Source organism: Wyeomyia smithii, chromosome 2, assembly GCF_029784165.1.
Source record: "Wyeomyia smithii strain HCP4-BCI-WySm-NY-G18 chromosome 2, ASM2978416v1, whole genome shotgun sequence".
In the NCBI taxonomy this organism is placed as follows: Eukaryota; Metazoa; Arthropoda; class Insecta; order Diptera; family Culicidae; genus Wyeomyia; species Wyeomyia smithii.
Window position 1 is genome coordinate 162,692,365 of NC_073695.1, and position 13,643 is coordinate 162,706,007.

The 13,643-nt window shown below is 40.8% G+C and overlaps 1 protein-coding gene across 3 annotated transcripts in view; it reads right to left on the reverse strand.

Moving 5' to 3' along the window:
• The window catches only part of LOC129726103 (uncharacterized), a 47,230-nt gene extending 39,105 nt beyond the window's left edge, over positions 1-8,125 (reverse strand). For all 3 annotated transcript variants that reach the window (XM_055682747.1, XM_055682746.1, XM_055682748.1), the window contains exon 1: positions 7,701-8,125. In XM_055682747.1, coding sequence (XP_055538722.1) covers positions 7,701-7,906 — 206 coding nt within the window. In that variant the 5' untranslated portion in view covers positions 7,907-8,125. The remainder of the gene's footprint in view (positions 1-7,700) is intronic.
• Between the last annotated feature and the right edge of the window lie 5,518 nt (positions 8,126-13,643).

A 13,643-nucleotide genomic window follows, 5' to 3' on the forward strand; every position in this document is an offset into this window, starting at 1 on the left:
GGTATCGAATGCTTGCCGTAGGTCCAGCGAAACGATATACGTGGTTCTACCTTTGCGCCATCGCTCGTCCAGCATTTGGCGTACGATGAATACTTGGTCCTCGGCGCTCCTGTTGTTGTGATACGCAAACTGGTAGTTGTCAACGTCTCCAAGATATATTTCAAGCTGTTCCAGCAGGTATCTGGCGTATATCTTATAAATAACGGAACAGAGGGTGATGCGTCTATACTCGTCTGCGTTTTTGGGTCGAGGGTTTTTGGGAATAGGTATTTGGACAGTCTCTAATAGCCGAGGAGGCACTTCATTTTGTTGCCATATTTGCTTCAAAATTTCATGGATGCGTCGATGTAGACTTTCGGGCCCATATCTCAGTAACTCCGGGCGTACCGCGTCCACACCCGCAGCTGTGCCGTTACGTAGGGTTAAGCTGAGACGTTCTACGTCATGCCACGTTGGACCTGAGTTAATTGGGGGTGGAGTCGGCTCTGGAAGCAATACCACTTCCTCTTGACTTGCGCTGGATTGTAGTTTCTCCTCCCACCTTTGGATTGGGATATACGTTGATGCACCTTGCGTGATTCTGCGGCGATGACGTTTTAAGTAACGAAATGTTAAACGGAGTCTTTCTAAAACTGGAAAGTTTTCTATGTTTTCGAAGAACAACTTAACTTTCTCTTCCTGATGGTTTTCGTACGCTTTGCTTTTCCTTTTTCGAGCATCTCGGTACTTTCTTTTGAGTTCTGCATCGTTTCTGTTCGCTAGCAGCTCACGTTGAGCCTTTTCAACGTCGCGACCGCATTTCCTTCTTCTGGGAGTTGATGGGGACGTGGATCCATTCAGCGTGGTTGATGCAGTGTCTAATATGGCGGTTATGGTAGACTCGATAAGCTGGTTTGTGCTGCCTACAGGCCCGTCATTTTGGATATCTAATTTCCTGGTAAATACTTTAGAGTAGCGTTCTTTTGCTGCAGGATCGGTTGTCAGAAGAGAGACTCGGTAGTTCGGTTGCCCAATTTTTCCGGCCCTTCCATCCTTGGTGTTAACGTTGAATTCACTTTCTGTGGCACGGGGGGTTTCCGTTCTTGCATTCGGTTGACGATGACGTACCGTCAGTAGCAGCATGCGGTGGTCAGAGAACCCTGCTGTTCCTTCCACCGCTTTGCACTTTGGCCGCTGGAAACGAGGTATGATTGGCATAACCACATGATCGATCTGTGATTGGTTTGTGCCTCGACTCCATGTGCGCAGGACACTATGGCATGGCCCAAACGAACTGCAAAGTTTATAATTGTAGGCCTGGAGGATGTCTTTGAGTCCATCCCCGTTCGCGTTACTCCAGGGATGATACAAGAATTTGCCGACATTTGGTCGTTCAGCTGGTAGCAGGTCACGATGACCTACGTGCGCATTGAAGTCACCCAACATTACGACATTCGACCGCTGATGTGAGGATAAGCGTCGGAGGAATTCGTGTATTACACTGTATTCGGGGTCAGCTTGTCCTCTTGACGATCTCGCGTAAACAGAGATTATTATAAGTTGTTCACCAAAAATTGGTAGAAATATGGCGCATGAGTTGTCAGATATCCGTTGGAATTTGTATCTTGGCACCAGATCTCGTTGAATCGCGATAGCTGTTCCTCAGCCCATTCTGTTGTTGTTGCCTGGCTTGTTGACATTAAACCACAGGTACGATGTGGTTTTAATTGTGCAGGTCGCTATTCGCGTTTCCTGTAAATTTGCTATCGCAACTCTGTTATCACGCAGAGTCTGATCAACTAGCTCTCTGTCGCTTTCTTGAGAGCATCCGGAGACGTTCCAAGTCGCTATCGTGATGGTTTCCGACACATCAACTGCACATGCTGTTGTGCTCTGAATGTCACTATGTTGTGTCACTTCGTGTGTGTCTGTTGCTGCTGGCCCTCGGCGTTCGGTTAGTAGATGGTGGATTGGAAAAGGGTTTTGCGTAGGAGGTGAAAAACCGGGTGTTGGGTTATGGCGACGTTTGACTCTCGGAGGTTCGTCGTTTTCAATCAGTCTTATTACGCTGTCGTAATGATTGTAAGCACCGTATTCGTTGGATCTGTGAACTATGCTCAGGTCTTGTTGGTTTTGCGCTCCAGGTTCTCCTATTGTTGTCATGCTTGCGTTTTCTGAGTACACTCTAATGTTATACTCGAAAATGGCAGCCACCGCTCTGATACTCTCTTCTCCGCCCCAGAATCCAGGTGTTGCGAGATTGCGCATGTAGTGTTCGATGAGCTGGGCTGCTGACATGGTGCCGTGTAGTTCTGGAAATATTACTTGGGCTTGTGCCGTCAGTTGCTCTTCGAGTTCCCCTGCCTTCGAGCGATAATATTCTACAACTAGTGCTCGGAGACTGCGGGCGTGAAAGTTGTTGAGCTCTGTTGCCGGGAGTGATTGCCATATTTGGTGTGCTAGCGATGAGAACAGGCAGTTTCCATCGCCAGGGATTCTGCAGACCACCAGCGTTCCTTCTCGCACATTAACCATTTGTGTTTCCATTTCGTTTCTTCTCTGTTAGCTATTATTGTTTCGCTTCTAGCTACTAACTTAGGATATCTGTGAAAGGTTTAGCAAAGTTAAAAATTAAAAAAGGTTATATTGGAAACTGTTGAGTATGACATGTCGTACGGTCTCGCCCTCCGGATGTCCCGGTTGACAACCCGACCACACACTCACGCTCATCTTTTTAGCGCCAGCCGGGGGGGACTTGGTCCAGTACCCATTGCCTTCCTTATCTCTATTCCTCTCACCTTTTCGCAACATTGTGATAAAATGGGCGGAATATATTTTAATATGAGATAATGATTGCAGACGACTTTCACTTGTGAAAGATCGACAGGTAATCGGTGGGAGACCACCTGGCTCCTCATAGCATCATGCTTAGAGGCGGGCCGGAAGAGTTGATGAGCATTCCCCCCCACAATATAATTCCGCTAGGCAGATAATGACCAGATAATGAATCAGAGGTTGAATTTTGCGTTTCGACAAGACTTGACAATTTTCAATAGCATACAAGTTCGAAAAATAAAATCACAATTTTCTGCATTTGGGAAAAATCCTAGAAGATTTTCCGATCTATTGCTGCACGAACGAAGAAAATCCATCGAAAACTAACCGATTTAATAGAATTTGAAATTGGACATATTTTTCACTTTTTCTGGATCAAGATTTTCATCTTACATCCGTCCTATGTAGCCGAACTTCCTGAGAGACGTAGTCTTACGTCAAAATTGTTACGGGTTGCACTTCTGCTGCTGCTAAGGAAGTATAACGACCAATCAGAGGTCGAATTTTCCGTTTTGACAAGGCTTGACAATTTTCAATAGTACAATAGTTTGAATAATAAAATTACAATTTTCTGCATTTAGTGAGAATCTTAGAAGATTTTCCAATCTATTGCTACAAGAACAAAGCAAATCCATCAAAAACTAACCGATTTCTTCGCATTTGAAATTGGACATATTTTTCACTTCTTCCGGTTTGAGATTTTCATTTTACATCCCTATGTAGCCAAGTATGTAGCCGAACTTCCTGAGAAACGTAGCTCTACGTCAAAAGTAGCAAAATATAGTTATTGTTTGTGATGTGTGAGTAAGGCCCATACGATATGAGTATACTTTGATAGTTTATTGTGGAAAAGTAAATTTATTGTGGAAAAGTAAATGACGCGAAATTGCGCGTCAATAGCAGAAACATTTTTTGAAACTTCAAATGCGTTTTTCTCATTTTGCTTTTTTGTAACATGTGACGCTTATGCGTACCACGGCAGTTATATGTATAAGTGAAAACCAAAATTTTGCGAACCATGTTACGACAACGGCAGCGTAAAAAAAACCGAAAAAGTTCTGATAAATACATACATTAACACATCCAATTCTGATAATTATTCTAGTAAATCTGAGTTAGAACGTGAAATGCTAATACATTTGATTCACACACCCGAGTAGATGCAGCAGATGTTGTCACTCAAAGGTGGTAGAGAGATGAATAAGTGAATCTCCCATCAAAATAAGTTAATCTTGATAGGTTCGATGACAGCTGCTGTAGAAACAACATTTTCTGCAGGCGGAAATATTTCTATTTCTCAGTGCATCTCCCTGCAAACCTAGAAAATTAGTATATCACAGGCAATTTCATTAATGTACAAATTTCCAAATGGATGGATGGAGGCGCTGTGGAAGAATGATCACTATTTTGTACATCGTTCACGTTTATTCATTTAAGCCAAAAGAACCAATATATTAGCGATCAAAAATAATTAAAATATTGTATTGCTATATTTTCGATTACCCCTAACTAGCAGCTTTTAAATGTATGGCCGAAAATGTAATCAGAATCAATGTTTAGTTCTTCTTTTTTATTAGCGGTATTTATAATAATTATTAGTAGTGGTGGGCACCGCTAACTGAAAATTTAGCGACGCTAATCGCTAATCCGCTAACTGGAAAATTTAGCTCGATAATCGCTAAACGCTAAACCAATATTAGCAGAACATTCGCTAATCGCTAATTTAATATTTAATACGTAGATTGTCATATGAGCCGTTGCGGAACAGAGTGGTCTATGTGCCATCGAGCAAATTTGTCAGGAGAAGCAATTTTATAAAAATCCATAAAATTCAGTTTAACGGATTCTTTCAAACAAAATTTTCTAATATGAAGGTTATGAATTGATTTAACATGTGAATACATGAAATTGCCATCTTTTGGCGATGTTACAGGGCAAGTGACAAGTTACATATCACATGTAATATGTTACATGTCACACGTTACGTGATGGTATTACCTCGATTTATTTACATAGACCACTCTGTTCCGAAACAGAATTTCGGACGATTTCTGTTTCGGACGAAATTTCAACATGGTATAAATCAACTTCGATTTTCCGAAATTTTTCTAGTCTCCTAACTTCAGCTTCTTGAGTAGATGCGGTTTATGTAAAACTCATTTTTGAAAAAAATGGTCTTTAGAACACTCTGTTCCGCAACTGCTCATATGGCAATATTTATTGCTTATAAAACAAACGACAATTATTACTTTTGGGTGCTATTTACAATAAGAGGTTTAATATTAACAAAACGGTGTTCATAGTTGAGGATTTTGCAAAAACAAGAAACAATAAAAGTGATTCTGCTTGTATTTAAAATAGGGTATCGAACGTCTTCGTCAGTGGTTTTCTTCGGCAGTTTTTCTGCGGCAATCTTATGCAAAAGGGGGCCGAAGAAAACCACTGACGAAGACGTTCGATACCCTATATACTTTTAGGAATGTTTTTATAAAAAGTCAACTGTTATCTGAATCGAAAAAGTAGAGCCAAAAATGTCGTAATTAGAAGTGCATTGCAATTTGCAGAAGTTTTTGGCGAGCCAAAAATTTAATCTGAAACACATTGAGTTTGTTCTTTAGATTGCTCCTGTGGCTCATACGGTCACTGGAACCCCAATCTAGGGCGAGAAGACTGACTTGTTCTCGGGTTGTAAGGGTTTATGAGAGGAGTTATAAGAGGAATTCTAGGCAATTGAGACAATTGAACGTTGTTCGAATGAAACATAAATTCTAAGAGTAACTCTCGCAATGTGTAAATAGTTTTTCCCTTCTCCACAAAATTAGCGAATTAGCGATCAGTGTGTTGAAGGCCAAAATTTTAGCGACGCTTACAGTTCGCTAACCAGCTAAATCGCTAACTGTATATTAGCGTCGCTAATTAGCGATTAGCGAATTAGCGGAATGGTGCCCACCACTAAATATAAGTAAATAATATGGTTGTGTGGCCAATCACATCAGTTAGTTGTCATAAACTTGCAACTAACTTATAGCGAATTTCTTTATTCCACTGTGTGCGGGCAAAACTGCCGAGGAAAAATGAAACGTCATCGCTATTTAAGACGCAAGTAAGAAAGAGATGCCAGATAATTGTTTACGAACTTATCACGTGCAGTGATGGGTTGAAGCTGACAAATTTTACAGTGCGCTTCGGGCAGCACGGCAGGTCAAAACTGGGTCAAAATCGAGCGAATAAAGAAGGGTTTTGACAGCAGTTAGTGCGCTTCCAGGTCAAAACGAGGTGCGCTGGTGGAATAAAGAAATCCGTTATTAACTGTCAATTTTTTGGCTAGAAAGAGAGCTTAGCGTAGTGTAGGAGATAGCTCAGGTTATCAGAAAAAAACAAAAAAAAAACCAAATGTAATAAACGAAAAGTTTGAGTTCAACTAATTACAACTCTTCTTATTAAGGTTCCTTAGAAAGAAATTCGTAAATCTAATCCAATTCGGGGCGGGGCTACTTCCCTTTCTTCTGCATTTTATATCGAGGAAAACGTATATAAGAGGCACAAAACAGCTCGAGGGTTTGATTAGTACTATAGCATTGGAAGGCGACACATCTCAGCCAGCGGTGGAATATAAGCCGCAGTATTCGGAAGAGTTGATTGAATAAAAGCGCGCCTGTCTTCGCGCTTCTCGTTTATTCGTGCAATAGCATTGAAAGGCGACACATCTCAGCCAGCGGTGGAATATTAGCCGCAGTATTCGGAAGAGTGGATTGAATAAAAGCGCGCCTGTCATCGCGCCTGGCTTCGCGCTTCTCGTTTATTCGTGCGATAGTATTGGAAGGCGACACATCTCAGCCAGCGGTGGAATATAAGCCGCAGTATTCGGAAGAGTTGATTGAATAAAAGCGCGCCTGTCTTCGCGCTTCTCGTTTATTCGTGCAATAGCATTGGAAGCCGACACATCTCAGCCAGCGGTGGAATATTAGCCGCAGTATTCGAAAGAGTAAATTGAATAAAAGCGCGCCTGTCTTCGCGCTTCTCGTGCGATAGTATTGGAAGGCGACACATCTCAGTCAGCGGTGGAATATAAGCCGCAGTATTCGGAAAAGTTGATTGCATAAAAGCGCGCCTGTCTTCGCGCTTCTCGTCTATTCGTGCGATAGCATTGGAAGGCGACACATCTCAGCCAGCGGTGGAATATTAGCCGCAGTATTCGAAAGAGTAAATTGAATAAAAGCGCGTGTTCTGCGTGCTTCTCGCTCATTCGTGAGACACCTCTGGAGTTGCTACGCTCTGCCAGGCCTATCGGCAGATTTCTCTAGGCGGCGTGATGGCTGACAATTTAATGGATGCAGTCAGTCACGTAGCAATTGAGGATTGCAACAATTTTTGTCGAAAATTAGTAATAAATCTAATTGACATAGCTTGTAATGTTTCAACATAAGTAAGTCTATGTGATTCGATTGTATCAAACCAAGGTATACGCTTCAAAATCATTTTCAGAGTTTTATTCTAAACTCTTTGAAACATTTTCTTCCTTATTAAACAACAACTTGACAGATTGGTTTAGCCGGTGCCTTTCGTGTTTCAGCCTTTCGTAGTAGACCCAGTCTATGATTATTATCGAAGCTTTAGACCAGTGGTTATTAAAAGTCTAGAGAGAAGATTTTGTGTGGAATATCCTGAGAATAAAACCCATACTTTTCATTTTGCCAACGAATGGCTTGGGTCTACTGCTAAGATTCGAAGCTATCACCATACGCTTGTAAACCTTGCGGCTACGAAGCTCAACCATAAATGTATCCCTAGTTTAAACCATTAATGCATCTCTATTTTACAACAACAATACATACCATTTTCAATAAAACGAAAATTGAACTCATAGTTTGAAAAATGTCTTTTACCTTACTGTGCATGTATTAAGAGATTCAGCTTGAGCTAAAGCTATCGCTTCTTCGTAAGGTGGCGGGGCTTCTCCTCTAGTGAAATAACTTCCTGGCGGCTTCCACAATTGATAATGTGCATTTCCATGTTCGTAGGGATAATCCATATTAAGTGATCCCGATCCAATATATCCAATATTTCCCCCAATGTAACCGATGTTTCCCATGTTTCGTTGATCGTCAATTGCTTGTCGTACCTCTCGTACTTGCGTTTTTCTTTGTCGTAACCGGTTTGCAACAAAAAACAATAAGATTAACGAAAGTGTTATGATCACACCAAATGCCACCAGTCACATTCCAAAATCATAACTTTTTTCAGAAGTATTGCCTAAAGTGTCATCTAGGCAGATGAATTCACAGCATGAGCTTCCTATCTGGAATGATTTACAGTCGTGGGGTGGTGTACATAACACTGCTTTGCATGCCTTAGGATGGCCATTATCGCAAAGGCATAAACGACATGCATCAGAGCCAGGCGGAACATAGTGCGCGTCTATAAACAACAACCATTATATTTTTTAGTTTACAAGAAAAGCGCATAATTACCTTGTTCAACCTTTTTTCCGTTAACATCACGACACTCTCCAGGCAGAGCAACGACGTTTCCATAGGCTCCTTTTACAAGAATCCATTAAAAAAAAAACAATTTTGAATCTCTTGCAAATGCTGATATAATAGGATATACCTTCTACAAATTTGATGATTCCCAGCATAGAAATGCATTGTATAAGATAAAAACTAACGTTATACGTTTCGTTTTTTCTAAACATTCGAGTCATTCTTAAATCTTCCTAATTGTTTTTCACCACAACACAAACTACACTAGCAAATCGAAAAATCACTTCACAATATTAAAAAAACATATGCGCTTGCGTACCACAGCGATGCCAGATGTTTTTGAAAAATGTCTGCAACTTCTCGAAAAACCGGAAAAATGTGCTCGAAATCTGAAAAAAATCTTAAAAAAAATTCTCTCGCGCAGGCAAAAGTCTGTAAAAATATGCACACATTTTAAGAAAATCTGCGCAAATATAAGGAGACTCTGACAAAAATCTGCAGAAACCGTAGAAAATCTGCAAATATCTGCAAATCAATAAAAATCTGCACACGGACTCCAAAAATCTGCGTTTTGCAGACAAATCTGCACATTTGGTATCCCTGGCGTACCAAGCCACGTCAAGTTAATAGGTATACACGCTCGTGAAAAGTAACACGGCGAATGAATTAGTTTTAATTCAATTTCATAAGTTGCATGGAAACGTCAAAAAATGAATACCGCATTTGGTGATTCTGTGTAATCTTTACATTGATTTTAGATTAATCTAGAATAACTCATTTTTGAATTTACCACTATAACTCAATTTTGAGTAGCAAGCATGAAAAAACGACACCATTATTTGACACGAGTGAAAAGGCGGCACCATGATTCAACATTTGTGCGCCATTATTTAGCCTTTGCGGCCGTGTTATCTGTTCTTGTGGCTGTTTGAGTGATTCCAAAAAATGAGAAAATCGCTGGGAAGGTGGTCACGGACATTTTAAAAAGCTTTAAGGTACACATATAAACTTTCTTCATTATTCATTCTAAAGAACCAAAAGTTTTCAGGTTGTTCGTGTCATCAGGAAAATTGTGGGAAAGTAAAATATCAAGTGATTATGCATCACAAAAAGAGAGCAAAATATACTTAAAAAATAAATATAATTAGACACCGTTCAGATTTTGTTTGTTTTATTCTGACTGTTACCGGCACAAACCTCCCTCTCTACGCTAACATCGCATTTCAAACTGAGTGGTTTTCAATTCTTAAAGTGAGTACTTTTAAATTCTGAAAATGGTTAGTTTTAAATTCAAAAATGAATATTTTTCTATTCAAAAATTTGATAGTTTCAAAATCTAAATCTGTGTAGGTTTTAATTTTAAAATTGAGTAGTTTTAAATTCAATAAATGGATAATTTTGTACACATAAACTGATATTTTTTAAGAACTAAATGAGTTTTATTAAACACAAAAAATTAGTTAAATTGTATACATCATTCTGAATAATAAATACACAGTATTTGCCCATACTATGGTTACACAATTTTGAATAACAACAGAGTTACTCAATTTTCGTGTTGTTCCACTTTTTATGAAAATGAATTGTTTTCTAATCATTTTTGAATTCATTTTAGGGAGCGTGTATAGATAAATATCGAATGTCAATATTTCAAACGTTTTACACACGCTCGCAGAATACAGACCCTTTATGTTAAATGAATCCATACAAAAGTTTGGATTGGAGAAGTGACTTTTCACGCTTTTCACCGTTTTCACCTATACGTGTATACACAGAAAAATAAAAATACCTAAATATACGTATTTTTTACGTAAATCAGCCCTTTTGTGTGGAAAGGTACTTTAAGGTAAAAGCAATTTACCTACTTTCGAGTCTGCACGGAAGTTATCATTTAGGTAAAATTGGATTTCTTTTTTTTTTTGTAACTCTAATATTTATTTAGGCCCAACCGCGAAGCATAATGGGGCCGAATGTCTTTTTGGAGTAGGAAAAAGCCAGCTTGAGTAGAGCCTGTATCCCGACTGCTCCTCCTCAAACAGGCATAAAAACCCTCTCCCCTTTCTCTTTAAAAATATAATTTAAAAATACAAAATTATTTCAACTTAAAACTAATATGCACATCTTTCTATATCTCTTTGCATGATAAACGATCTATTTATATAATTATGTAATAGAATTGCGGATGATGAGTCCTTGTCTCTTGGGAATCATAACCTAAGATGAAAAATAAAGAGAGAGAAAACAAAGATTAGCATTATCCTCAAAGATCTACATATAGGAAGAGGGACAGAGAGAAACAGAGAAAGAAAGAGGATTAGATACGATAATTTTTGTCTTTAATGAAATGGTAAACATGGGTGAGAAAAGTAATATCATGACTGGCAAGTGCATCCTGAACTTGCGTTGCAGATAATGCATTCCGTTCCCGAAGGGAATCGAAAAAATTTTCCCTTGCTCTGTGGTATTTAGGGCATACGAAGACTACGTGTTCGATATCTTCGTACCCTCCACATTCACAAAGGTTGCTATCGACTATTCCTATTCGATAGAGGTGGGCATTTGCAATGTAATGGTTTGACATTAGGCGTGAAATAACTCGTATAAAATCCCGAGTTAAATCGAGGCCCTTAAACCATGATTTCGTAGACACTTTGGGTGAGATGGAATGCATCCATCGCCCCAAATCGCCAGAATCCCATTTTTCCTGCCAGTTTGCCAGAGCCAGTTGTCGGGGCAGATAAAAATACTCGGTATACGTGATCGGTCTTTCGAATATAACTCCTTCTATGGCACCCCTTTTTGCTAATAAATCAGCTTCTTCATTGCCTTGAATTGAACAATCAGAGGGGACCCACACAAAGCAGATAATAAAAGACCGATCGACCAGCACTTCTAATATCCGTCTAATTTCCGGAAGGAGATAGGACGGGTGCTTGACCGGTTTAATCGATCGGAGAGCTTCGATAGAACTGAGGCTGTCCGAAAAGATAAAATAATTGCCTGGTGGTTTGAGCTCGATAATATGTAGCGAATTGTGTATGGCAGCTGATTCAGCTAGGTATATGGAGCAAGGCTGTGCCAGTTTGCGGGATATGCGATGATCCGTGTTGAAAATGCCATATCCGGAATGTCCATCCATTACAGATCCATCCGTGAAAAAGGAATTCTGTTCTGGAAGGTGGCCGAATTTTGCCGAAAATATTGATGGCACAACTGTTGGTTTAAGGTGTTCGGGTATTCCATGGATTTCTTGTTTCATCGTATTAGTGGGGGTTACCCTACACACTAATAAAATAGCTAACTGCAGAGGGCAGCTAGCTACTCTTCGGGTTGCGTATTTTAATTTGCCCGGCAGACCCTTACAAGGCGGCGTGTACCTCTATCGGATTTCGGACTTTTGCTAGAACACTAAAGGAAAAAACAAACAAAATAAACAAAACAAAACTTATCGCGTTTATTCCTGATTTTACCTTAGCTGTCGTTGGTGGCGATTTCCGGAATGGTCGTCTAGGGCGGCTTTCCAGCTGCTTCTGCAGCTCCCGGACTCCCAGCTGCTGTGACAATCCTCGGTGGGTGGTGTTCTTCTGCTCCTTGGCACTCAGCCGGGGGTAGCCAATAGCACAGCTTACCCTATCGGGCGAGCAAAACACCTGTAGCACTCACACTCACGGGCCAGCGGAACAACCTTCGCTGGTCTTATGACGAAGAAGCGGAACAACCTTCGCTTCACAGGACACAAATCAAACGAACAAAACTGTCAAAAAACAGTAAAACACGCACTGAAAAAGTCAGTCACTCAGCACACCACTTTTCCACAGCTAGAGGGAAATTCCGGCCTATCTAACCCTAACAATTATTTCACAAACATAAATAAAAAATTATCAAACCTAACTAACGCGACAATATCGTTCACAAACGAAAAAACGAACGAATTTAAACAAATTTACGTGAACGATATTCAGCGCAAGTGGTGAGAACTGTCATTGTGGGTACACGCTGCTGCGGGGGTGTTCAAGTGCGGGTAATTTTCACTGATACACTCCCTCGCAAAAGTACCCAAAATAAGGGTTATTTTTACGTGAACACGCTCTTGCAGCGTTACCCACAATTAGATAAATTTTCCACTCGATGCTGAAATTGCAACCGCACAGGTTACAATCGTCAAATCAAATGCAACAGCACGATTGTCTAGCGATGTTGAAATCTCACGGTATGGAGCAACAAACGAGGGGTTTATCTCCATAGACATGAACCGCTGGTATACTGACATACAGGATTTCTGAACTTCCAAACATTTCTCATAGTTCGCAATAAACATTGGATTTGCTATTTCCGATCTAATGAGGAAACGTTGAGCCAGCTCGAAAAGTCTCTCTTTGAGTGGAAGCACTCCAGCTATGACCTCTAGAGTCATGGTATGCGTCGATTGCATGCAGCCTAGAGCGATACGCAAACAACGGTATTGTATCCCCCTAGCCTTAGCATGTGCGAAGCTGCGACACCTCTGAAGCATATACTGCCGTATTCTATTACGGGCAAAATCGTGGTTTGGTAGAGTCGTATCAAATCCTCTGGATGGGCTCCCCATGATGTTCCTGTTACCATTCGAAGGAAATTGATCCTTTGTTGGCATCTTTGTTTCAGGTAATTGATGTGTTTTTCCCATGTGCACTTAGAGTCATACCATACTCCGAGATATTTAAAGCTAGGTGACTTAGTGATGGGTCTTCCGGACAGAACTAGCTCCAAACGAGGTGGTGGTCGCTTTTTTGAAAAGACTACCATCACTGTTTTTTCAAGCGAGAACTCAATTCCAAGACGACTGGCCCAACCAGTCAGCACCGCGTATGGTATTTCTTGATGAACGACGCAACTTCCGGCAGGCACTTCGTAGCCACAGCAGCGCCTTCTTTGGGAACTTTGACTCGACCATTTCATTCCAACGTTGGCGCTGCGTCATTGCCAGCAGCTCCGAGTCCAATGGACAGGACTGTCGCTTTATGATGTCCATGTTCGCCAGGTACTTTTCCACTGTTTGGCCGGTTGTACCGACTTCCCGATCATGCGTACGCAGCGATGTAGCCACTTTCTCATCGGTCTCCCTCTTCAGCATTCGTTGAAGCTTCTTGTCGCTCAGGGTCGTCGGCCGTTCGGAGCCGGTCTTTCTTTCGATGCTCTGATTGTTGTCCAACAGTGCCAAGATGTAGATACCGGAACAAGCGTAACCAGTAACGTACTTTGATCGCGCACACTTCTGAACGGAATAGCTTCACTGTTTTCGCCATTACGGTTAGAGTTCGAGTCAATTATTTTCTGCTGACTCATGGGTTACTATGATTGATGCTG